The sequence below is a fragment of the Scyliorhinus torazame genome, chromosome 19 (assembly GCF_047496885.1).
Source record: "Scyliorhinus torazame isolate Kashiwa2021f chromosome 19, sScyTor2.1, whole genome shotgun sequence".
Taxonomy (NCBI): Eukaryota; Metazoa; Chordata; class Chondrichthyes; order Carcharhiniformes; family Scyliorhinidae; genus Scyliorhinus; species Scyliorhinus torazame.
The window spans coordinates 95,781,881-95,808,939 of record NC_092725.1 but is presented as its reverse complement, the minus strand read 5'-3'; the positions used below and the strand labels follow the sequence as shown (position 1 = coordinate 95,808,939).

The 27,059-nt window shown below is 49.8% G+C and overlaps 1 protein-coding gene across 1 annotated transcript in view; it reads left to right on the top strand.

Moving 5' to 3' along the window:
- The window catches only part of LOC140396334 (thyrotropin subunit beta-like), a 39,319-nt gene extending 12,260 nt beyond the window's left edge, over positions 1-27,059 (top strand). The window contains exons 2-3 of the mRNA XM_072484852.1: positions 22,871-23,033; positions 25,094-27,059. Of these exons, the coding sequence (XP_072340953.1) occupies positions 22,872-23,033; positions 25,094-25,372 (441 nt within the window). The 5' untranslated portion in view covers position 22,871 and the 3' untranslated portion in view covers positions 25,373-27,059. The remainder of the gene's footprint in view (positions 1-22,870; positions 23,034-25,093) is intronic.

Below are 27,059 nucleotides of genomic sequence, written 5' to 3'. Positions count from 1 at the left end.
TTTCTAAACGTTGAAAAGCTAGAAACAGCACAGGCCCCAAAGAGACTTGGGGGACCCAGATACACAGTCCTTTAAATCATCATGAACAGCTGCAGAAAATAATCAAAAAGGTGAATGGAATGCTGGTCTTTATATCTGGAGAAGATAGAAGTCACCCCCCAGTGTGGTGATGGAGGACTTTAGGAATATTGGCTTCTAAATATTGGTTCAATTTAAGGATTAGAAGCCCGAGGTTATAGTGTGTTTGACTGCTGTGGTCATGCTTTAAAAAGGATTTTGTTTTGTAAAGGCCTGGAAACATCTAGGAAACAGCAGGTGAAATTGACCAGAGAAATGTAGTTTGATGGGGAAGTCTCTGGGGAGTTGATGTGCATTGCAGCCTGCAGAGATAATCTGTTTTTCAGCTTGGGGAGATGTGGTCATTGTTGTGTGGAGCCCAGGAATGCAAAGAGTCCATGGGTTTCGGAGAAGCTTTCATAGAGAAAGGAGGTGAATTCTGATATGCCTAAAACTGAGTCCACAATTCTCTCATTGTAGGATATGAGTAATAACGTGTAAAGCAGAGCAGTCTTGTCTGGTGACAAGGAAGAAGCCAAAACACCCCAGGTGAACCAATGTTTTTAAGACATTCAGCCAGAGTCTCAAGGGGTTCTAACAGGAGTCAGATCAGTCTTATAAAGCAAGTATTACTCTAAGCCATGCTAATTTTAAGATGGATTTGAGATGTATGTTTCTTTTCTTGTTTAATGGAAAATTGAGTAGTGTTAAGGGGTAATGTAAGCTGTTCTTTTTGGGTGTGAAGTTAAAAAGTTTAATATATTCATCATAAAGTTTTGTTTAAAAAATACCAAAGCCCTATTTTTTCATGTAATTACTCCTAGAGTGAATCATTCTTTCTGCACAATCTTACAAATAAACCAAAATACTCTGGTTTTAGTCCAGTATCCTAGCCACTGTTGGGGTCTGGTCTGGGATCATAATCCCAGCTATACAAAGCCTTGGTTATACTACATGTGGAGTTACAGTGAGCAGTTATGGGCACCACATCTTAAGAAGGATATATTTGCCTTTGAGGGAGCGCAGTGTAGAGTTACCAAAATGAAACCTGGAATCCAAGGGTTAAATAGCAAAAAGAGATTCACACAAACTAGGATACTATTCCCTGCAATTTAGACAGTTAAGGGGTAATTTGATCAAATTTTTCAAGCTATTAAGCAGGACAGATCGGGAGGACAGAGAGAAACTATATCCACTGGTTGGAGAGTCTAGCACTAGGGAGCATTGACAAAAAATTAGAATCGGACCTTTCATGCGTGAAATAAAAAAACACACAAAAGGTGGTAGATGTTGGAACTCTCTTTCACAAACAGAAATGATCAATTGTCAATTTTAAACCTGAGATTGATAGATTTTTGTTCAGCAAAGATTAAACTGCAATCCTGAATGCGTTAACAGCAATACTAACAACCAATGTAAGATCATCAGTTGAGTTAGTACATGTGGTTCATTTACACTTGCTAGAAGTGACAGACATTCAAACATCGGGACATGTTCTCTGAAAACAAAAGGAATATGTTCAAACCTTGTGCCCTTTTTGAATTATCCAAGATCTTCGGGAACCTAGAGCTCCGCATTGCTTTCTCCATGGCAACTGCTTAGCCAATCGCGTCAACTTGCCAACCAATCAACGCCTTTTTCTCCTACAGTATTGATGCACAATCAATACTCTTGAGACCACGAGGAGTCATATATATTCAGCTTTAATCAGATAGAACTGTACCCAGCAGCGATGTTACAGAAGTGGAGGCTGCTGGGACGGCATCGGTTCTTATCGGGGCTATGTACATTACCCAATGGTGGACCCTGCGGTCTAGCCAATGGTCATTCCTCTCTCAGGTACTGCAATACCTGGTATTACCACATTCACCCCCTGTTAAAAAAAGAGCCAGCGGGGTGATGGCCAGTGTTACTGTCGCCTTTTCATGGTAAGACCAGGTATTGCAGGTACCATGCTGTCGAGGGTAGTGGAGAAAGTTCTCGTGTTGTTTATTTTCTTCATGGTGCTGCAATCAGACGATCGGGCGGCCTGGTCGTCCTACTGGAGCGTCTAAGTTTCGGCGGCAATCCTGGTGAGGGCCCCGGCGGTTGTGACTCCGGGAACGTGGTGTCTTCCTCCCAGGCAGGTTCGTCACCACTAGGCAGCGTGTAGGGTCGAAAAATGGGCAGGAGGAAGGGGTGCCTGTAGGGGGTGTCGGTGCCTGCTCGGCTCTGGGTCGGGGTTCTGGCGGCAGTACTGACCCTCCGGTCAGGTGCGGTGGGGTGGGGGTGGGGGGGCTGGGGGCAGTGGCTCGGGCCCGCGTGGGGCTCCGGCGGGCGCCAGGTCCCGAAGGGAGACCGTATCTTGCCGTCCGTCGGGGAACGCTACGTAGGCGTACTGGGGGTTGGCATGCAGCAGGAGGAACCTCTCGACCAGCGGGTCCGACTTGTGCGCCCTCGCATGTTTCCGCAGCAGGATGGGTCCGGGTGTTGCTAGCCAGGTTGGGAGCGAGGTCCCAGAGGAGGACTTCCTGGGGAAAACAAGGAGACGTTCATGAGGTGTCTGGTTCATGGTAGTACATAGCAGTGACCGAATGGAGTGAAGGGCCGCTGGGAGAACTTCTTGCCAGCGGGAGACTGGGAGATTCCTGGACCGAAGGGCCAGCAGGACGGTCTTCTAGACCGTTCCGTTCTCTCTTTCTACCTGCCCATTTCCCCGGGGGTTGGAGCTGGTTGTCCTGCTCGAGGCGATGCCTTTGCTAAGCAGGAACTGGCGCAGCTCGTCGCTCATAAAGGAGGACCCCCTATCACTGTGGATGTATGCGGGGAAACCGAACAGTGTAAAAATACTTTGGAGGGCCTTGATGACGGTGGTTGTGGTCATGTCTGGGCAGGGGATAGTGAATGGGAACCGTGAGTACTCATCAATCATGTTCAGGAAGTACGTGTTGCGGTCGGTGGAGGGGAGGGGGCCTTTGAAGTCCATGCTGAGGCGTTCAAAAGGATGGGAAGCCTTTATCAGATGCGCCCTCTCTGGTTGGTAGAAGTGCGGTTTGCACTCCGCGCAGATTCGGCAGTCCCTGGTGACTGTCCTGGCCTCCTCGATGGAGTAGGGCAGGTTTCGGGACTTAACAAAATGGAAGAACCGGGTGACTCCCGGGTGGCAGAGGTCCTCGTGGAGGGCTCGGAGGCGGTCTACTTGTGCGGTGGCATAAGTGCCGCGGGATAGGGCATCAGGAGACTCGTTCAGCTTCCCGGGACGATACAAGATCTCGTAATTGAAGGTGGAGAGTTCGATCCTCCACCGCAAGATCTTGTCGTTTTTTATCTTGCCCCGCTGTGCATTATCGAACATGAAGGCCACCGACCGTTGGTCCGTGAGGAGAGTGAATCTCCTGCCGTCCAGGTAATGCCTCCAGTGCAGCACAGCTTCAACTATGGCCTGGGCCTCCTTTTCGACCGAAGAGTGGCGAATTTCGGAGGCATGGAGAGTGCGGGAGAAGAACGCCACGGGCCTGCCCGCTTGGTTGAGGGTGGCGGCCAGAGCTACGTCGGACGCGTCGCTCTCGACCTGGAAGGGGAGGGATTCATCGATGGCACGCATCGTGGCTTTTGCGATGTCCGCTTTGATGCGGCAGAAGGCCTGGCGGGCCTCCGTCGACAGGGGGAAGGTTGTGGATTGGATCAGGGGTCGAGTCTTGTCGGCGTAATTGGGGACCCATTGTGCATAGTAGCTAAAGAAGCCGAGGCAGCGCTTTAGGGCCTTGGGGCAGTGAGGGAGGGGGAACTCCATGAGGGGGCGCATGCATTCGGGGTCGGGGCCTATGACTCCATTTCGCACTACGTAGCCTAGGATGGCTAGACGGTCGGTGCTAAACACGCACTTCTCCTTATTGTAGGTCAGATTTAGGAGGTGTGCGGTCTGGAGAAATTTACAGAGGTTGGTGTCATGGTCCTGCTGGTCATGGCCGCAGATGGTGACGTTGTCAAGATACGGGAACGTTGCGTGTGAGCCGTACCGGTCAACCATTCGGTCCATCTCACGCTGGAAGACCGAGACCCCGTTCGTGACACCGAAGGGAACCCTTAAAAAGTGTTAGAGCCGCCCATCTGCTTCGAAGGCAGCGTACTGGCGGTCGCTATTACGGGGGGGTAGCTGGTGGTAGGCAGACTTGAGATCCGCCGTGGAGAAGACCTTGTATTGCGCAATCATGTTTACCAGGTCGGCAATACGGGGGAGAGGGTACGCGTCCAGTTGCGTAAACCGGTTGATGGTCTGGCTATAGTCGATGACCATCCTATGTTTCTCCCCGGTCTTTACCACCACTACTTGAGCCCTCCAGGGGCTGTTGCTTGCTTCGATGACCCCTTCCTTCAGCAGCCTTTGGACTTCGGACCTGATGAAGGTCCGGTCCTGGGCGCTGTACCGTCTGCTCCTGGTGATGACGGGTTTGCAATCCGGGGTGAGGTTCGCAAACAGGGAGGGCGGGGTCGACCTTAAGGGTCGCGAGACCGCAAACAGTAAGTGGGGGTATAGGGCCGCCAAATTTAAAAGTAAGGCTTTGTAGGTGGCACTGGAAATCCAGTCCCAGAAGGGCGGCTGCGCAGAGATGCGGCAGCACGTATAGGCGGAAATTGCGGAATTCCCTGCCTTGGACGGTGAGGTTCGCACCGCGTGTGACCCGGAGGCCAGGGAGATCCTTTGTTGGGTGGGATAGGTGACCAGAGAACAGCGCCTTACCGTGTCGGGGTGGACGAAGCTCTCCGTGCCCCCGGAGTCGATGAGGCACAACGTCACGTGGCCGTTGATGGCGATCGTCGTGGTGGCCTTCGCTAGCGTTCGGGGCCGACTCTGGTCCAGGGTAATGGAGGCCAGCTGCAGCAAGGAGTTTAGATCGGGCAGCGCGTTGTCAGCTGTGTTGGGGGCTTGAAGTCCCATCCAAGATGGCGCCGGCCATGGATCGCACATGGAGTCCGGGGACTCCGAAGATGGCGGCGGGGAGGAACAAAATGGCAGCGGGGAGGGACAAAATGGCGGCGGGGAGGGACAAAATGGCGGCGCACTCTGCTCCAGCGTGGCGGAGGCCAGCTGCAGCAAGGAGTTTAGATCGGGCAGCGCGTTGTCAGCTGTGTTGGGGGCTTGAAGTCCCATCCAAGATGGCGCCAGCCATGGATCGCACATGGAGTCCGGGGCCTCCGAAGATGGCGGCGGGGAGGAACAAAATGGCGGCGCACACTGCTCCAGCGTGGCGGAGGCCAGCTGCAGCAAGGGGTTTTGGTCGGGCAGTGCGTAGCCAGCCGTGCTGGGGGCTTGAGGCCCCTTCCAAGATGGCGCCGGCCATGGATCGCACATGGAGTTCGGGGACGGAGACCCCGACGATTGGACCGGCGAGGGACAAAATGGCTGCGTGCACTCCTCCAGCATGGTTGCCGGGGGGCAGAATGGCCACAGCTGCGATGCTGCCTGGCGGGACAAAGGCTGCGGTGTGCGTTGGGCCGGCAGGGCTGGGAATAAGGAGTGCGGAGGTGGGCCTTGGACGGTCGGGACTTGAAAAAACGTCTGTGGTTGCACAGCTGGTGGCTGGAAGAATGGCTGAGGGTACTCGTTGGATTCCGCGTTCACCGCGCGGGCTAGGCAGACCGCGGCATAGTGGCCTTTCTTGCCGCACCCTTTGCAGGTGATGGTGTAGGCCGGGCAGCATGCGCGCGGGTGATTCGCCTGGCCGCAGAAGAAGCAGCGTTGGCCGGCGGCGGTAGCGGGGCACCTTGCCGCGCAGGCCTGCCGAGTGAGCGGGTAAGTCTGTGGGTTAAGCGGGTAAGTCTGGGGGGCTGCCGCGGTGGGGTGCCATGCAGCCCAGGGGGGCACGGTGCACGCGGGGGCATACGCAAGGGCGTTCTTGTACGCCACGTCCATGGACCCAGCCAGGGTCCAGGCCTCGGTGAGGCCCAGCGTGTCCATTTCGAGTAGCCTTCGGCGAATGTCGGGGGAGACCATACCTGCCACGAAAGCGTCTCGAATTAAAGGTTCGGTGTGCTCGTTCCCCGTCACCGCTGGACAGCCGCAGTTTTGGCCCAGCACTATCAGTGCCCGGTCGAAGTCTTCAAGTGTCTCATCTGGGCTCTGCCGTCTCGTTGCCAGCAGGTGACGGGCGTAGACCTGGTTCAGTGGACGAATGTAATGTCCTTCCAGCAGTTCCATGGCTTTATCATAGTTCGCCGCCCCTTCAATCAGGGGGTAGATCGCCGGGCTGACCTGCGAGCATCTTCTGCCTTTCCGTGGGGGTGTCGGCAGCCGTATCAAGTTGGCTCTGAAAGCATGCCAGCCAATGCTTAAAAATCGCGGCAGAGTTTTCTGCGTGAAGGCTGAGCTGAAGGCACACTGGCTTGATGCGGAGATCCATCCTTCAAAGTACTTATCTGATTAAATTGATGCACAATCAATACTCTTGAGACCACGAGGAGTCATATCGATTCAGCTTTAATCAGATAGAACTGTACCCAGCAGCGATGTTACAGAAGTGGAGGCTGCTGGGACGGCATTGGTTCTATGCCCTGCCTCTCAGGGCGGGGCTATGTACATTACCCAATGGTAGACCCCGCGGTCTAGCCAATGGTCATTCCTCTCTCAGGTACTGCAATACCTGGTATTACCACATGTATAAATTGTGATCACTTGGAATTTGGCATTTTTGTGTTTGCCCTGATGAGCAGCAACGTGGCTCACTTTTCAGCGACATTTAACCAAAGTTCTTTAGCGATATGGGGCAAAGGTCGCTTATCAACCATGATCTCATTGAATGGTGAAACAGGCTTAAGGGGTTGAATGGCCTCCAACTGTATCTGTGCTCCTGAGCGCTCCTGCAACGTCTTGCAGGCTATCCTCAATGTGGTTAATCTCCACCCCTTTGCATGTGGCAACTTGATTTTACCCAACAGATAAAATCAGTCCATAATAGTCAGTGAATAATTTCTGCCACCTGAGAACCTGCTTTTGAAGGTGCAATGCAAAAACTGTAGCCCAATCCAAATGATTTATACAGAGCGGCAAAAACATATTCAGACTTATAAAATAATTAAATGTCCAATGCTGGGTCAGTCTCTGGCTGAAGCAATGTCTGAAACTCCATGGACAATTAACAATGGAACCATTCTGCCCCCCTCCACAATTGTACAATTTTTCACAGCGTAAACACCTTTTGGCAACAGCCCCTTCAAATAAGCAGAACAGCCCAATTATCCACTGTAAAACTCACCTGCAAATTATTTAATGCCGTCATCCTCACTTACATTTAGCACCTGGATGCATATCTTGGTGTCAACGTCTATTACTCATCTCATTCTCTTGTCAGAAATTCTTAATCTGTTGTCCCTCGATTTTGCACATTTCTTGCCTCAAGCAACTTGTGTGTAGCAACAGAATAGGAAAGACGTTTGAAATGAACCATCAATCTTAGATGAGCCCAAACAATCAAACTGTTTCTCCATTTGAAGCTCGTAATTTAAGCATGAACTATTTCTCAATTATCCATTTTAAAACCTGGGATTAGTGAATGTATATGCTCCATCAACAGATGACCCGAAGCAAAAGCTTTCAATGTGCAGAAGTGCCAGTCAATGTGCAAGATCAGGAACCTAATGGGAACAAAAATCAGGAATAGCTGGAATCTCCCAGCAGGCCTGGCAGTATCTCGGAAGAGAGAAGAAAAGTTAATGGCCAATATTTTCCGACCCTTCCCGCGGAATACTTTTTAATGGGGAGAAAATATGAAATGTTGATATTCAGAGGGATTTGTGTGAACTCATACAAGATAGAAGATAGGTAGAATTTACAGTGCAGAAGGAGGCCATTTGGCCCATCGAGTCTGCACAGGCCCATGGAAAGATCACCCTTTCTAAGCTCACACCTCCACCCTATCCCCATAACCCAGTAACCCCGTTAACCTTTTTGGACACTAAAGGCAATTTAGCATGGCCAATCCACCTAACATGCACATCTTTGGACTGTGGAAGGAAACCGGAACACCAGGAGGAAACCCACACACACACAGGGAGAACATGCAGACTCCACACAGACAGTGACCCAAGCCGGGAATCAAAACTGGTAGTTTTGTGGGATTTATATTTTTATTGGTAAACATTAGAAATAAGGTATAGTTTTAAGTGGGTTTAATTTAATGTTTCTGTGCCTGGAAGGGTAAAACCTATCATGCTGGACAAAGGTGTTTGTATATGTGGGGGTTGATTAATTCCACCAGTGTTTTTATTGTGATGAGAGAGGGCTACGGAGTGAAGAATAAATAAAAGCCATAAGCTTGTGGGTGTTGCTTAGCAACTGGGGCCTTGCAAGGTAGGGAAGCTTTTAAGTTTTAGTTTAGCCAATTTGATTGTAGTTGGAGATAGGTAGTGAGTAGAATGGCAGCTCCCACAGCTCTACTGGGAGCAGTCGGTTCAGAAGGGTAGAGAGGGAACATCTCTCTCAGTTTTGCTAAAAGAAAAGTCATACCCTGAAGTAATGGTTAAGTAAACAAGTGCAGAGATCTGAAGAGCAGCTAGTTAAGGAAACTAGTGAAATGAAGGAAACCTCCCAGGATGTCTGAGGTTAACAGTACTAGGACAGAGAACTGTTCAGTAAAATCACAGGGAGTTGAAAAGACCTGGGTCGTGAGTGACCAGAAATACATCTGAAGTGATTTACAGGTTTGTGAGATTTTACTATATAGTCTGTGGAAAATGAGTTAAAATAACTATGTATCTCAGAGTTTGTGAAAAAGCAGTTAAGACAAAGGAAATCCTAAAGGAGTTGGTGTAAAATCCTGGATTGGACTCGCAGTTAAAAGAAGCTTGGGTTAAAAGAGTCATTTGTAAAACTTGGACTGGATTTTGGAATGCAAATCATTAAGGGAAAGCATAATTATGAGAGAATATTTAAAGCATGTTATTGGGAATGGAGTTTGTAAACTCCATGTGACAATCATCTTGCAGAATTCTGAGGAGACATCCTCAAACATGGAGAGTGGAGAGTGTATTTGACCACAGTCACCTTGTGTACTTAAAAGGGACTTTGTGTTAATGAGACCTTTGTAGATTAAGATGTACTTTGTAATCTGTGTTAATCCTAACACCCATGTGTAATTGTTAAACTAAGGGAGGGGGGTGGGGTGAAGGAGTATTGTACTATCATCCACTCCAATCATGGGTGGTCGGGGACTGTCCTCATGTGTCGTATGCCATAGGTCTTAACACTTCAGGTCCCTGTTCCACACTGCCCAGTGTCCTGCTCCCAGGGCCCTGCACAAACTCTCTATTGGCTGAAGTTCATGCACTCCCACACGATTGGCCCTGAGAAATTCACAAGGCCTGTGGACCCCGTCTCCTTAAAGGGGCCACACTACACATAAATGTTATGCTCTTTTGAGCCAGGGCTCTATTCTGGGATATTCCCATTCAGTTATAACATCAACTGGGATGGCCAAGTGCTTAGGATGTCAAAGTCCTGACTGCCAAAGCAAATCTTCTTCGCCCAGCTCAAGGAAGGCTCCCAAACAAGAGGAGGGATAAGGAGTTTCTTCCAAAACACCCTGAAGGCTTCCCTCAAGAAATGCGACATAGATGTCAACGTTTGGGAGACTCTTGTTCAGAGGAAACCCACTTGGTAGAACCTCCTGATTGAAGGGACACCCAATGACAGGAGAGGCCTGGAAAAGGAGCCTGAGAAGAGCATTAAGTCCCAGAATCCAAGCTCCCTAATGAAATATTGATTCTCAGTGCTGTTCATTAGGATGGATGGTCATAGTGTCATTGTAGAGTCATGACACCACAGAAGGAGGCAATTCAGCCCATTGAGTCCAGACTGGCATGGTGTGTCAGATGGAAAAATGTCACACTGCTGGATCGTAGGAAGTTGGGATAATGCCAGGAGACTTGCGGACGTTTGATTTATTCATTCACACAATTACAGTCATCACTGGCAAGGCCAGAATTTATTGCACATTCCTAATGCCGATGAGAAGGTGGTGATGGAGCGACGCCTTCCTAAATATGACTGGATGACTCATGAGGCCATTTCAGATGGTAGTTAAGATTCAACCAAATTTCTGTGGATTTGAACCAGAGTAACATAATTACTAAGCCTGCGTATCCCTACATCTGTGAAATCCTCTGCTCTGAAGTCTAAGTTCGGTGAGGGGGACTGAGGTGTGGGTGATTCCATTGGGGGTGCAGGGCGGTTGAACACATGATATATTGCACTGATCAGCGCATTCTTCATGCATCCATGCAGAGCGTGGCAAATCTCATGGTGGGAGCGGGTAGGAAGGCACCCTCTGTGCATTTACTTCATGGGCCCAAAGGCCCATGAGCCATATTTAAAGGGCACCAGAACAGATCCCCCCCTCCACCCCTCCCCCCGCTCTAACCTACCATCCGGTCCAGACTCCGCTCCATTCTTCCACCCTGGGGGTGTCCTCTCAGCAATGACGCAGTTTCTGCTACTAGTACCCGATATTAGTGAAGTTATGCGCAGTCGCCAAAAAGGTGAAAGCAGCAGCTCCTGACCTCAAAGTCATGGGAGGATCAAAGCTCGCCAGGGACACGGCCCTTGTATACAGTCGTAAAAGCGAGCTTCTAATTTTTGCAGGCAGGGAACATCATTTGGGGGTGAATTTGATTCCAGCTAGTTGGCCTTTTAATCAGCGTGCATGAGATGCTAATTCATGCAAAAAGGTGGCTCCCAACATTGTTTATTGGGAAGCTCAGCCACCTTTGAGCCACCTTGAGAGTCCCGAGAACAGAATTCCGATATTTCAACCTGATGTTGAGAAGCTGGTTTTTGTCCCCGTGCCACAGCCTGCCAGCAGCCTAATGCTGGCAGCGCCAGAAGGTTCCGTCCACAGGGTCTGATGTTAGAGTGTGGTTTACAGCCCGGGGGGAATAACACTCATCAAAATAAAAACATTAATTCACAGCATCTCCATCAAACATCTTTCCTCATTAGGAAAATCAGACTCTTTAGATAGTCCCTTCACGAATGCACATCGAAGAAGTAAACACTCCCATCTTGTGGATTAATGAGGTAACTACCATTCTCGACACATTTTCACTGCAGTCTCTGTGGCGTTCTGGTCAGCAAGGGATTGGCCCACTGGAATAGGGCAGAGAGGAGCCCCAGTCTCAGGGGTCTAAATTATAGTTAGACTCTGTAACCTAGTGACAGCTGCTGTTTAGTGGGTGGCTCTGTCACCTCTAAATCGGGGTTATGGGTTTAAGACCCATTGCAAAGAATCCAGGGGAACACTTCCGATGCAGTATTGAGGGCTTGCTGCGCTTCAGAAGGTCAGTACTGAGGGAGTGCTGCGCTTCAGAGGGTCAGTACTGAGGGAGTGCTGCACTGTCAGAGGGTCAGTACTGAGGGAGTGCTGCATTGTCAGAGGGTCAGTACTGAGGGAGTGCTGCACTGTCAGTAGGTCAGTATTGAGGGTATGCTGTACTGTCAGAGTGTCAGTACTGAGGGAGTGCTGCACTGTCAGAAGGGCATCACTGAGGGAGTGCTGCACTGTCAGCGGATCTGTAATGAAGGAGTGTTGCACTGTCAGAGGGTCAGTACTGATACAGTGCTGCATTGTCAGAGGGTCAGTACTGAGGGAGGGCTGCACTGTCAGAGGATCAATACTGAGGGAGCGCTTCGACCTTCAAAGGATCAGTACTGAGGGAGTGCTGCACTGTCAGAAGGGCGTTACTGAGGAAATGCTGCACATTCCGAGGGTCAGTACTGAGGGGATGGTGCACTGTCAGAGGGTAGTACTGAGGAAGTGCTGCACTGTCAGAGGGTCAGTACTGAGGGAGTGCTGCACTGTCAGAGGGTCAGTACTGAGGGAGTGCTGCCCTGTCAGAGGGTCAGTATTGAGGGAGTGCTGGACATTCAGAGGGTCACTACTGAGAGAGTGGTGCACTGTCAGAGGGTCAGTACTGAGGGAGTACTGCACTGTCAGCGGGTCAGTACAGAGGGAGTGCTGCACTGTCGATGGGTCAGTACTGTGGGAGTGGTCACTGTCAGAGGGTCAGTACTGAGGGAGTGCTGCACTGTCGGAGAGTCAGTACTGAGGGAGTGCTGGACCTTCTGAGGGTCACTACTGAGGGAGTGGTACACTGTCGGAGGGTCAGTACTGAGGGAGTGCTCCACTGTCAGAGGGTCAGTACTGAGGGAGTGCTGCACTATTGGAGGGTCAGTACTGAGGGAGTGCTGCACTGTCAGTGGGTCAGTACTGAGCGAGTGGTCACTGTCGGAGGGTCAGGACTGAGGGAGTGCTGCACTGTTGGAGGGTCAGTACTGTGGGAGTGCTGCACTGTCAGAGGGTCAGTACTAAGCGAGTGGTCACTGTCAGAGGATCAGTATTGAGGGAGTGGTGCCCTGTCAGAGGGTCAGTACTGAGGGAATGCTGGACCTTCAGAGGATCACTACTGAGGGAGTAGTGCACTGTCAGAGGGTCAGTACTGTGGGAGTGCTGCAATGTCAGAGGGTCAGTTCTGAGGGGGTGCTGCACTGTCGGAGGGTCAATACTGAGGGAGTGCTGCACTGTTGGAGTGTCTGTACTGTGAGAGTGCTGCACTGTCGGAGGGTCAGTACTGAGGGAGTGCTGCCCTGTCAGAGGGTCAGTACTGAGGGAGTGCTGGACCTTCAGAGGGTCACTACTGCTTGGTGGTGCACTGTCGGAGGGTCAGTACTGTGAGAGTGCTGCACTGTCGGATGGTCAGTACTGAGGGAGTGCTGCACTGTCAAAGGGTCAGCACTGTGGGAGTGCTGCACTGTCAGAGGGTCAGTACTGTGGGAGTGCTGCACTGTCAGAGGGTCAGTACTGAGGGAGTGCTGCACTGTCAGAGGGTCAGTACTGAGGGAGTGCTGCACTGTCAGACGGTCAGTACTGAGGGAGTGCTGCACTATCAAAGGGTCAGTACTGAGGGAGTGCTGCACTGTCAGAGGGTCAGTACTGAGGGAATGCTGCACTGTCAGTGGGTCAGTACTGAGGGAGTGCTGCACTGTCAGAGGGTCAGTACTGAGGGAGTGCTGCACTGTCAGAGGGTCAGTACTGAGGGAGTGCTGCATTGTCAGAGGGTCAGTATTGTGGGAGCGCTGCACTGTCAGAGGGTCAGTACTGAGGGAGTGCTGCACTGTCAGAGGGTCAGTACTGAGGGAGTGCAGCACTGTCAGAGGGTCAGTACTGAGGGAGTGCTGCACTATCAGAGGGTCAATACTGAGGGAGTGCTGCACTGTCAGAGGGTCAGTACTGAGGGAGTGCTGCATTGTCAGAGGGTCAATACTGAGGGTGTGCTGCACTGTCAGAGGGTCAGTACTGAGGGAGTGCTGCACTGTCAGAGGGTCAGTACTGAGGCAGTGCTGCACTGCCAGAGGGTCAGTACTGAGGGAGTGCTGCACTATCAGAGGGTCAGTACTGAGGGAGTACTGCACTGTCAGAGGGTCAGTACTGAGGGAGTGCTGCACTATCAGAGGGTCAGTACTGAGGGAGTACTGCACTGTCAGAGGGTCAGTACTGAGGGAGCGCTGCACTATCAGAGGGTCAGTACTGAGGGAGTACTGCACTGTCAGAGGGTCTGTACTGAGGGAGCGCTGCACTATCAGAGGGTCTGTACTTTACCTTTGCTGGTTTCCGTTGTAATCTCCTTTTTCCCTTATGTGTTTGTTTTCAGGTGGCAGCTGTTTATTCTGGCAAACACACCTCATCCGGCAGGTGTTTTGTGACTTTACTTTTTCCCTTTGACGATGCGCAACCAATTATTTTGTCTTTTCATCTCTCCTGCCTCCAACTGCAAACATTCCCACCCTTTCTCCTTTTCGCCTTTTTAAAAGCTATCACATTTCCAACATGTCCCACTTATGCTCCAAGGTCGTCAACCTAAAATGTTGGGAGCGATTCAGCGACCGTGTTGCGCTGGGCGTACAGTCAATAGTGGGAGTGGCCAATACCAAGGTTTGCGCTGGGCACGACCATTTCGCAGTTTAGCTGACCCCCCTCCCGATGGTGAGTTCTGGATCACGCCCAGAAATGGCAAGAATATCATGAATCCTCAGTTGCATTCATTTCAATTTCATTACTGGGTTGAAGTCGAATGCAGCGGGTTCCCGGGAATTACCCGTCTTTCTAGCGGGATGTCATCCGGGTGACGTTTAGTACTCCTTTTTGAAAACGAAATGCTAGCGCAGTGATAACTGAGGGGAAGTGAGGAGGTGAGCAGCCATTTCCATTTTCCGGCATGCAGGTCAAGGGCGGGTGGCGGAAAGGATGGTTGGCCGTGAGGGGATTTGCATCTGTGAGGTCTTCAAGCCATCTTTAAATATTGTGGAGACCCATGACAGGGGCAACCACAGCTGCAGCCTGTCTGTCCTACCAAACCCTTCCAGGACGGATCCCTGGAGCGGCTTCTATCCTGAAAGTCAATTTCACCCCCTTTGACTGTGAGCAGCCTCTAGCTTCACAGCTGAAGGCTATTTCAAGTGAGGAATTAGCCTTGTTAGTTGAGAGAGCCCTTCACAGTTGCAGGTTGTGTTTGCTGCTTTCTCCTGCTGGTGGCTGCAGATGCCTGACGGCTGTTGTTGCTGTTTCCTTCCCTTTCTGTAGCTGGAAAAAAGGACATTGTTTTTTTCTGAGATACCTGGGTCCTGGAACACCGGGTTCAGGGAACGTCTGAATCCAGAAGGCAATCCAGTTTAAAGCAGAAAGGCGCTGCGGATCTGCTGCATGACATTTATCCAAATGAGACACCTGCTAATGTTGTTGAAGAAATGCTTTTGCAGATTGCTGATGGTTTTGTTGCTGGTGTGGGGAGTGCTGCATGTAACTTTCACGTCACCGCAGGTTCAACACGCCGGAAGTCAAGGATGTGCTGCACCTTGAGCACCAGTGGAATATGTGGAGGCCAGGATTTGGTTCCGGTGAGATTGTCATCAAGGGCCTGCACACCTGCAGCTCCTGGATGGAGAATGGCACTGATACGTGGAACAAGGCACTGATTGATGGACAGATAATTTCTACAACAACGTTCTGGTCATGATAACACATTCTCAGACTTCTCCATTTCTGTGAGGAACCTGTGAGGGGTGATGTCATGTGTTTGGTTTATTTGAGAAAATAGAACTGATATAGCTTTGTATTGGTGCCAATATGGAACGGTGACATTTCCTTGCTGTTTAATGGTTAGTGTGACACATGGGATGTTACATGGTTGATGTTTAAATCTTTGTTACTGTTGACCATTTAATAAACAAAATATTCTAAACTCTCAAGTGCCTCCTTGAGGGCCCTGCCTCAGAGATTGATTAGTGCATTACATGTCCAACAAACTTTGATGCCTGAAAAGTGTACCTGTACTCTCGGAACATCAGAACCATAGAGCCAGCTGCCAACAAATAAGAAAGAGCACGGCTTCACCACGATGGATCTTCTCGTGGCCAATGGGTAAGTGTGTGGTTGACCAGGGGTGAGCTGAGCACGGCCTCCCTAATGGTCTCAGCAGAGGTCTGGAGTCTAGGGACTCCTGATGTGGCCGGGGGTGAGTCTGCAGATCAGGGTTTGCCAGCACAACTGGCTCAGTGGATAGCACTCTGAGAGATGGTGGGACAAGCAAGGGTGGGGGAGGCTTGGGTGATTTGAGGGTCCCAAGGTTGAAGCCCTAACTGATTGTTGGTCTCTCTCTCCTTCTCCAATTCCTTCCAGATAAAACTATGTTTGCTGATGTCGATCCCGCGGAGGCTGCCGTTGTATTGCCTGTGGCAGCCCAGGCGGGCACACAATAAAAATCTTTATTATTGTCACAAGTACGCTTACATTAACACTGCAATGAAGTTACTGTGAAAAGCCACTAGTCGCCACATTCTGGCGCCTGTTCGGGTACACCGAGGGAGAATTCAGAATGTCCAAATTACCTAGCGTCTTTCGGAACACGAGGGAGGAAACCGGAGCGCCCAGAGGAAATCCATGCAGACACGGGGAGAACATGCAGACGCCACACAGTCACCAAGCTGGGAATCGAACCTGGGACCCTGACGCTGTGAAGCAACAATGCTAACCACTGTGCTACCCCATAGAAGAGTGAAGCGACAATGCAAACTGGTGGTTTGCAGGGGGCCGCTGCCCGCCCATCAGGCTGCGGAGGGATCCAGAAGGGGAGGCCAGTTCCGGCCCAAGGTATGCAGGGGTCGTTACCTGAGACACCATGAGCCACACTGCGTCTCAGCAGGGAGACAGTGCGGCATCTCACGGACATGGCATGCCGTGAAGGAGGAGGACATCAACTCCCGGTGGCCGTGAAGATCACTGCAGTCCTAAACCTTAATGCCACCGGGTCATTCCAGGGCTTGAGCGGGAACCTGTGTGGCATATAGTTTTCCAGCCACAGGTTCATCTGGGACGTGACGGATGCTTTGTATGCCCTGGAATTAGACTATATCACCTTTGAGCTGAAGCAGGCCCACCAAGATGCCTGGGCTGCAGGAATTTCTGCCATCGCCAGGATGCCCCAGGTCCAGGGGGCGATCGATGATACTTATGCCACCCTGCGAGCGTTGGGGTATCAGCGAGTGTCCTATATTAACAGGAATGTCCAAATCCTGTGCAACCACCACCCAAGGATCATGGACATTGTGCCTGCTATCCAGGGAGCGTGCATGACAGCTACATCCCTGGGCACTCTCAGATCCCCGGTGTCTTCCAGGACCACCCCAGGATGACGGGTTGCTTGGCTGAGATCATGGCTGACTGACGTAGACGCTGAGCCTGAGACTGAGGCAGAGACCGATACAATGAGGCCCACACTGCCACCTGTGCTGCCGTGTGCCTTGCAGTACACCCCCCCCACCCCCCCCCCCCACCCCCCCCCCCCCAGAGGGTCTCCTGCTTTGTGGTAGCCTGCTGCGCCCTCCACAATCTGGCACAGCAGTGGGGCGACATGCTGGAGGAGGGGGAGGAGGAACAGGAGGAGGCAGAGGGACATGAGGCCTTATCTGTGGAGGAGGATGAGTAGAATGAGGCGGGGCTGGAGGACGAGCTTGAGGAGGAGCCGGAGGATGGAGGACAGGTGGCAGTCTGACATGCCAGGAGGATCAAGGAGAACCTCATTGTCTCCACATTCTCCTCGGACGGGACTGTGTCCGTCAGCTCAAACTCCCCTCCCATTTCCCTCTTCCCACCAATTCCCTCCCTCTTTCCCCTCCCCCTACCTCCCCATTCCCCACATTCCTTTCCCAAACAGTCCCCCCATCTTCCCCCCCTTTTCCCTCCTTCCCTCCAATCCACCCGCCACCCCGTTTCTTCCATCACTCCCCATTCCCCTCCCCCCAATCCCCTTCTCCGACCCATTCCCTGCACCCCCCATCACACCACCCCCTCCCCAATAACCGTGTGCTTTCCTACCAGAGCCTGTGTAACATCACTCCAGGGGGATGGGCCTGTGTCGGCACTGTCAGTGGGTCACTATACACGCCCTGTGAGGAACGCTCTGGTGCTCCTCAGTTTTTGCTGAATTCTGACTCCTGCCTTTTTGCTGACAGTGCGCTCACACCTCCTCTGTATGGGGTCTGCATTGGGGGCTTTTTTCTTGGACCACGATGCCCAGGCGTAGAAGGTGGGGGGAGTGTAGTGCAACAAGGGTCAAGGCTGCAGGCAGACACGGTGTGAAGATTAACGTGACTAGAGGCTTCTCATGTTTGAGATGGTAAGCATATTAATGTGACAGATTTCCATTCCCTCTAGCTACGGATAGTAGAATAGTGACCTGACCAGTGTTCATCTCACTTCTTGATCTTCCGTGGTCTAGTGCTACATCTAGTTGTGGTCCCATGATGCACATCAGAGGTGGAGGGCCTGGAGCCGAGAGGCTCCGGCCTACTTACAGTGTCACTGGCGTTGCCGTGCCACCCTATACTGCCCACTGCCCTTGAGATACGCCGGTGTCGGAGGGTGGATTCGGAAGAACTGGAGACCTCTGTAGACTTCTTGGTGGCAGGCCGCAGGTTTGCACCCAGTGCTTCCTCCTCCCTGATTGTGTCTGATTGGCCCTGGGAGCTCCATGGGATGGAGGGGCAGCTGGAGTGAGCTGCAGAGGCCTCTGAGTCATCTGGTGCTGTCAGTCGTGGAGGTTCCCCATAGTATTGACACCCTCAGTGATAGTCCTCAGTGACTGGGTCGTGCTCGGCAGTGCCTCGAATATGTCTTTTTTTTTTACAAATTATTATTATTAAAGTTTTCACAAAATATCAACAACAAATGTAAAAGGAACCCAATAGAATTAAATACAAAACAAAACAAAACAACTCCGTGCCCCCCTCCCCCTATACATAAATAATAAGTTAACACCCCGAAACACATAGCAAACATATACACCCCCTCAGATCCCCCAGTATAGTCAAACAAAAATAAAATAGAAGCCCCCCCCGCCCGGGTTGCTGCTGCTGCTGACCATTGTCTACCGTTCTGCCAGGAAGTCCAAGAACGGTTGCCACCGCCTGAAAAACCCTTCCACCGATCCCCTTAAGGCAAATTTCACCCCCTCCAATTTAATAAACCCCGCCATATCGTTGATCCAGGATTCCACGCTTGGGGGCCTCGCATCCTTCCACTGAAGAAGAATCCTTCGCAGGGCTACTAGGGACGCAAAGGCCAGAATAACGGCCTCTTTCGCCTCCTCCACTCCCGGCTCCCCTGCAACCCCAAATATTGCGAGTCCCCAGCCCGGTTTGACCCTGGATCCTACCACCCTCGAAACCGTCTTCGCTACGCCCTTCCAAAATTCCTCCAGCGCTGGGCATGCCCAGAACATATGGGTGTGGTTTGCTGTGCTCCCTGAGCACCTAACATATCTGTCCTCACCACCCAAAAAACCAGCTCATCCTTGTCCCGGTCATGTGTGCCCTGTGCAGCACCTTAAACTGTATGAGGCTGAACCTCGCGCACGAAGAGGAAGAGTTCAACCTCCCAAGGGCATCTGCCCACGTCCCCTCCTCGATCTCCTCCCCCAACTCCTCCTCCCACTTACCTTTCAGCTCCTCCACCGAGGCCTCCTCCTCCTCCTGCATTACCTGGTATGTTGCCGAGATTTTCCCCTCTCCAACCCACACCCCCGAGAGCACCCTGTCCTGTACCGTACGTGGCAGCAGCAGCGGGAATTCCACCACTTGCCGCCTGGCAAACGCCCTTACCTGTAGATACCTAAAGGTGTTTCCCAGGGGGAGCCCGTACTTCTCCTCCAGCTCACCCAGGCTCACGAGCTTACCATCCACAAACAGGTCCCACAACCTTCTTATCCCTGCCCTGTGCCATCCCGAAAACCCTCCATCTATTCTCCCTGGGACAAACCGGTGGTTCCCCTGTATCGGTGTCCACACCGAGGCCCCCACTCCCCCCTGTGTCGCCTCCATTGCCCCCAAATTTTGAGGGTAGCCGCCACCACCGGGCTCGCGGTATACCTCATTGGAGGGAGCAGCAGCGGCGCCGTTGCCAGAGCCTCCAGACTCGTACCCTCACAAGACGCCGTCTCCAGCCTCTTCCATGCAGCCCCCTCCCCCTCCATCACCCACTTGCGCACCATCGGCGCATTGGCGGCCCAGTAGTACCCACAGAGGTTGGGCAGCCCCAGCCCCCCACATCCCTACTCCACTCCAGGAACACCCTTCTTACCCTCGGAGTCCCTCGCGCCCACACAAACCCCGTTATGCTCCTGTTGAACCGCCTAAAGAAGGCCTCCGGGATAAGAATGGGGAGGCACTGGAACAGGAACAAAAACCTTGGGAGCACCGTCATTTTGACTGACTGCACCCTACCCTTCAGGGACAGCGGCAACGCGTCCCACCTCTTAAACTCCTCCTCCATTTGCTCCACCAGTCTCGTGAAATTAAGTCTATGCAGGGCCCCCCAGCTCCTGGCCACCTGGAGCCCCAAATACCTGAAGCTCCTCTGTGCCCTTTTTAGTGGGAGCTCGCCAATCCCCCTCTCCTGTCGCCCAAGGAGGTGTGTGTCTCTGCACTGATGGAAAGTGTGGATGATAGCTGTCACGCCTTGCTGGTGATCTCCACGGAGCTCTCCTCTGAAGTGTTCCCTTGGGTGGACAGGCTTCTGGGGCACAATCTTGTGGGCACCGTATAATTGCTGATGCACATCAGGTGGAGGCAGGAACATCCAGGGAAGACAGCAACTGGAGATCTGCTGGATCCCAGGACTCAGCTGGGTCCCAGCCAGATGCCGAGTCTATGGAAAAGTTTTCCCCAGAACTCCCTTGGGTGGTGGATAGGGAACGACTCCGGATGGCCCGGCCTCATCAGATGGTAATCCTGCGAGACAATGGGCATGTGGTCAGTGAGAGGGAAGGATCATTTTGTCTGATTTCAGACAGGCCATCTGGGTGAAGAGGCAGTGGATCCTCACCTCTCTGGCACAGGCCAACCTCGCTGTTGATGACTGCTCTCTCCTCAAGCAAGCCTGCGATTTCCAGAGCCCATTCCTCATCGGGGTTGAGGATTCGAATCTCCGGGCCTCCTCTCCTGTCTTGGCCCTTTCCCATTTATTATGGGCTATCTTCTCCTGCGGGGGCAAAGAGAAGGCATTGTGATCCGCACGCTTAATGGAGCAGGGGGATCTATAGCAGGTGGCATGTCTGGGCACTGCACCTGGACATGAAGGGGTGTGCTGGTGGGTGCCAGGGAGTTCTGAGGAACAAGCACGAAGATCGGTATGGGGAGGGTGCGAGGTGTCAGCCAATAATTTGTGGGGGGGTGGGGCTGTTGGGAATTTGAGGAGTGGCAGGCGGAACTGATGCAAAGAGAGAGGTGGTAACTTACTCTTGCAGCTCGGTGGAGGTTGTTGACCTTCTTCCGACATTGCGGTCTTCCTGGTCATGCTGCCCGCACTGACAGCCAGTGCCACTGCCTCCCAGGCGGAATTGGTGGCCTTGCTACTGGTCCTCCACCACCCTCGGGGAACAGGGTGTCCCACCTTTCATCCACAATGTCGAGAAGCCTTGTGAAGTCGCAATCCCCAAAGGAAGAAGCAGGTCTGCGCGCTGCCATGCTTGTGAGTTGACTGGGAGTGAGTGGTGAGGGAGCGTTTAAAAGCAGCTCCCCCTTGTTAGCGGCAAGACGCTGAGGCACAAGTTGGACAAATCAGACGGCAAGGGAGCCTGTAATGTCGAGCCTCCTGTGAGGGCTCATTTTGGGCACTAAGTGCTGTTGGATGCAGGCCGTGATCTCCCCAAGTGCGCCCAAATCCAGACTTTGACATTTTTCCGTTGACTTGCAGCCATTAACTCTGTTTTTCTCTCCAAGCTCGCAGCCTGACCTGCTGAGCATTTCAAGCATTTTCTGCCGATGGGTAAACATGAAGCTAAATGCAACAATCACATTACAGATAATTAAGTTACTTTGTTTTTTATTTATTAAATAATTGTCTGGTTTGGGATACACTGCAACTAATTTCCTTTTTGCTGACTAACAGATTCTTGTTTATCGGGATTAGTATTATTTGCTTCTAGCTAAATACAGAGAGCTTAAAGCCATAGATTGACTTTGCAGATGGGGAGTGTGTCAGATTGTTTATGTAGGTGTGTCGATTGAGCTGAGACTCTAACCAGTATAAAAATACTTGGAAGTTCTCTGAATCAGATGCAAGGTTGCTTTCTTCATCAGCACCACTCGATTGCAAGGTAATGATTCATCAATACTATTGGTTAACAAAATATTCCCTTTAGATTTTTCATGTGTATTCATCAAATTCTGTGAATGTGTCTTGTCTCCCACTGGAAGTTTTGGATGAAGTTCGAACTTAAGATATGACTGTTTTAAGTCAAGAAGATGAACAGAACTCTTGAGAGGAAGTAATGTGTGATGACTCAGAATAGGAGAGCATTTCTGAATTGGTTGCGAGTTCAATTAGGAGTCTTGTCAATACAATAGCTGGAATTATTACTTAGTTAAAAAAAAACTGTACCTTGAAATGATATTGTGAGGTGTTATCAGCCAATGCACCATGTTCAAATCTAGTTGATTTGTTTTTTCTAATGGTTTTTTCTAATGGTTATCTGGTTATTTGGCAAAGTTGCAAAGAACCTTCATATGCTTCACAGCTTCCAAACGCTGCAGAGAGGTACTTCAGCGTAATGGTACCCACATATGTTTCAATGGTACAGTGGCATCTGCAGCTGTTAGCCTGGACACAGTGGAAACTGCAGATGTTCCCTGGTATAATGGCATCATCAGATGTTCCTTCTTATACAGTGGCGCATGCAGCTTTTTCTCCTGTTGCAGCCTGTAGTACAATGGTGATAACTTTACAAGTCTCTGCTAAGTTTGACTTGTACAGTATGAATGCACCCTAAGTCAGGCTTGGGGACCATACCTGATGTAATATACATGCAGCACAATTAAATCCTGATGCACTTGTAGATATACTAATAAAATTATAGAAATATAAACCGTCGCTTGGCCATACATAACTTGAATCTTGCTGAGAAGAGGGACATATTGCTGAATCTTTTCATCTTGCAGTCATCAGGACAAACACAAGAATACCTAATTTCAAACAATCACAAGAATTTATGCTCCAGGAGAAAAGGGTGTTGATTGGTTGGCAAGTTGACTCTGGCTGGCTGAGGCATTGCCATGAAGAAAGCAATGGAGAACTATAGGCTCCCAAAATTAAATTTGGTATTCTTGTGTTTGTGCTGGTGAGTACAAGAGGAACAAAATTCAACAACACATTTCTCTTTTCAGTGATATTGCCAGAAATACAGTGTTCGTTACTATAAAAGTTTAGGATGTGCTGATTTCTCTCTGTTCCAGTATGAATCCGCTGCACCTGTTGCCTCTTGTCCTGTCTTTGAGTTGCCGTCAGGTTGCTTCTCAGTGCTCGCTGACAAGATTTGTGTCATACGTGGAGAATGAAGAGTGCAGCCACTGTGTGGTCATCAACACCACCATTTGCGCCGGCTTCTGCATGTCACGGGTAAGGTGCAACGATAAGGCTACAATGAATGAAATGTGTGTGCTTTTGTATATACCTGCTCTTTGAATATACGTCCGGTTTCAACTGTTACCTGTCCATGGTCACTGCAGCAATGAACTTGCATTTATATAGCGCCTTCAACAACCCCAGACAACTCAAAAGAAATTACGCCTTGCCAAAGGATTAGGAGGCAAAACAAATCCAAAAGGGAGATAAGGAGACATTTTCCATAACACAGAAAGTGATTATGATCTGGAACATGCTGTCTGAAAGGTAGGAGCAGATTCAGTAGTGACTTCCAAAAGGCAATTGAAAAAATACTTGACAAAGGAAAAAAATTGCAAGGCTACGGAGAAAGAGGAGGGAGTGTGCCTAATTGCTCTTTCTGAGGCAATGCCGCAGGGGCATTTTCACTGAACTAGCAATCGAGAGACCCAGGGTAATACTCTGGGATCAGGGTTCAATCCCAGCATGGCAGATGGTGAAATTTAAATTCAATAAAAATCTGGAATTAAAAGTCTAATGATGATCATGAAATCATTGTTGGTTGTTGTAAAAACCCTCACTAAATCCCTTTAGGGAAGGAAATCTGCTGTCTTTATGTGCTCTGGCATATATGTGACTCCAGACCCACAGCAATGTGTTGACTCTGAAATGGTTGAGCAAGCCACTCATTTCAAAGGCAACCGGGGATAGGCAACAGATGCTGACCCAGCCAGCGACACCCTCATTGCATGAATGAATTTTTAAAAATGATGGGCTGAATGGCCTTCTACTGTATCATTCTATGTCAATAGGACAGATAACCAAAAGTTTGATCAAAGATATAGGTTTTAACTTCAGAATGTTCAGAATGTTTTGTAAGCTCTATATATAAATGTAACCTGTAATTTAATATAGGCCCATCATTGTACTTAGCTATTAAGACACAGAATATGGGACCAGAATCATATGTGGCCAGACCAATGTCCGATGTGCATCAATGATTCAGTTGGGTTTTCACAACAACGTAGATCTAATAACCATTGTCCTGATGCCAGATTTATTCAATATAAATTTCATTTAATTTACCTTGCGATTTGACTCCCTAACTGCGGAGTTACTAGTTCAAAACTGTAACCATTTTGGGAGCTGGTTTAACTCAGTTGGCTAGACAGCTGGTTTCTGTAATACAGAGTGAGGCCAGGAACGTGGGTTCACTTCCTGTACCGGCTGAGGTTATTCACGAAGGTCCCGCCTTCTCAGTCTTACCCCTCCTCACCTGAAGTGTGGTGATCCTTACGTTTAATCACCACCAGTCAGCTCTTCCTCTCAAAGGAGGAAGCAGCCTATGGTCATAGAATTTAGTGCAGAAGGAGGCCATTCGACCCATCGAGTCTGCACCGGTCCTTGGAAAGAGCACCTTACTCAAGCCCACACCTCCACCCTATCCCAGTAACCCCACTTAACCTTTTTGGATACTAAGAGTAATTTAGCATGGCCAATCCACCTAACCCACCCATCTTTGGACTGTGGGAGGAAACCGGAGTACTCGGAGGAAACCCATGCAGACACGGGGAGAACGTGCAAACTCCGCACAGCGACCCAAACCGGGAATCGAACCTGGGACCCTGGAGCTGTGAAACAACTGTGCTAACCACTGTGCTCACGTGCTGCCCCTGGTCATCTGGGACCATGGCAACCTTACTATAACCATTACTTCACCCACTGCCACTGAAAAGTAAACTTGAAGATATTTTGATGTGGCTTGGTGTCCATTGTTCCTCCTGCTGTGAGTCCACAAAATTGAGTTCAATTTCACAATTTACGAGAGTGGCACAGCTCCCAGAACTATTAACCGAGTAACATAACCATTCATAAGAGTAGACAGCCATTTACTCATATTAACACACTGTTCACTGCCCCATAGCTAACCCTCGTACAGAATTAAAATGTTGACAATTGGAAGGAGGTGGATGGTGTTCGCAGCCACCAGATTCAAACTATTTTTTGCAAATGTTATGCTGTTTTTGTGGCTCAATGCATTACCATGGAAGATGAATGATGTTTTATTATTATAGGATGCCAACACAAAATCCCTACTACCGAAGATTGCTCTGATCCAGAAGATCTGCACCTACCAAGATGTCAAGTACATTTCCATCAAGCTCCCTGGATGTCCCCCCAATGTTGACCCCTTTTACAGGTTTCCAGTCATTCTAGGCTGCATGTGTAGCCAGTGTGCAACAGATACCACTGACTGCATCAATAGAATTGACACTTCTTTCCACTGCACTAAGCCACAATGGAGTATCCCCACATCACGTTCTCGGACCCTTTCTCTGTCACGCAATGTATAGGAACAGATCATTTCTGCCTGTTTCTCTACTTAATTTGATCATAGCCGAACTGTATCTTAACTCTATTTATCTGTCTTGATTCCATAGCCCTTAATACAAAAATCTATCAATTTCAGTATTGTTGAAAAAGAGACATGCTGTCGAAGCTTCTCATCTTGCATTCATCAGGACAGATGCAAGGAGACCAAATTTCAAAGGGAGCAACAATTCATACTGCATGAGAAAAGGGTGCTGATTGGTTGGAAAGTAAATCTAAATTTTGAAACTTTGGATTGGTCTTCACAGCTCCCGTAAAGGAGTGGCGTTTCCAATTTCCAAGATCCTATGTGCGAAGATGTTCTTCCTGACATCACCTAATAATCTGCCTCTAATTTAAAGGTCAGGTCCTCTTGTTCAAGGGTCCCCCTAACATCAAATAGTCAAACCCACACAGAGTTTGAGTTGAAAATTGTTCCCGTGCTCTTTCAAAACTATATGGTATTAAAATTCCTGCATATTCAGTTCCTATCCACAAACTTCGCTTTCTGTTAAAAGCATGACCAAAACCCATTACAATGGGTAACATGGATAAGGTTCATGTAATCAATTGTAATGGGAATTCCATGTGTAAACAGAGTCCTGTGACACTGTACAAGAAACTGTGGCCACTCAGTGACAGTACAGTTTCATTGCTCCTTGTATCACTGCATCCTCTGACAGTCTCTTCAGCAGTACCAGAAGAGATTCACTGGTGTTTAATAGTATATAAACTACCAATTTGTTAAATTCAAGAGATGACCAGTTCTTGTAGTTTATGATGAAATGCAAAGGTTATTTAAAGCAAATCTATAGAGTTTGGAAACAATTCAGCCAAGGTGATTAATATCTGGCAATAAAGTTAATTTATAGAATTCCAGTGACTCACAAAGAAAATTATTGGCTTTGGGTCACTGCCCGAGGGATATAAAGCTGACTTAGGATTGAATTGTTCTGTGTGTATATGTGTGCAGCCATTACACTTATTCCTTCAAGTGGCGATGCCGGCGTTGGACTGGGGTGAGCACAGTAAGAAGTCTTACAACACCAGGTTAAAGTCCAACAGGTTTGTTTCAAATCACTAGCTTTCGGAGCACTGCTCCTTCCTCTGGTGAATGAAGAGGTATGTTCATATCTATAAAGTAAAAGATGCAAGACAATGCTTTGAATGCGAGCATTTGCAGGTAATTAAGTCTTTACAGATCCAGAGATAGGGATAACCCCAAGTTAAAGAGGTATGAATTGTCTCAAGCCCGGACAGTTGGCAGGATTTTGCAAACCCAGGCCAGATGGTGGGGAATGAATGTAATGCGACATGAATCCAAGATCCCGTTTGAGGCCGTACTCATGTGTGTGGAACTTGGCTATAAGTTTCTGCTCTGCAATTTTGCGTTGTCACGCGTCCTGAAGGCCGCCTTAGAGAACGCTTACCCGGAGATCAGAGGCTGAATGCCCTTGACTGCTGAAGTGTTCCCCGACTGGAAGGGAACATTCCTGCCTGGCGATTGTCGCGCGATGTCCGTTTATCTGTTGTCGCAGCGTCTGCATGGTCTCGCCAATGTACCACTTCGGGACATCTTTTCGGGGCTTATTCCTTCAATTAATCTTTTGTTACAATCTCTGTTTCTTGTGAAGCTTTTGCTATGGTTCAAAGTTTTCTGAATTTCCCAAT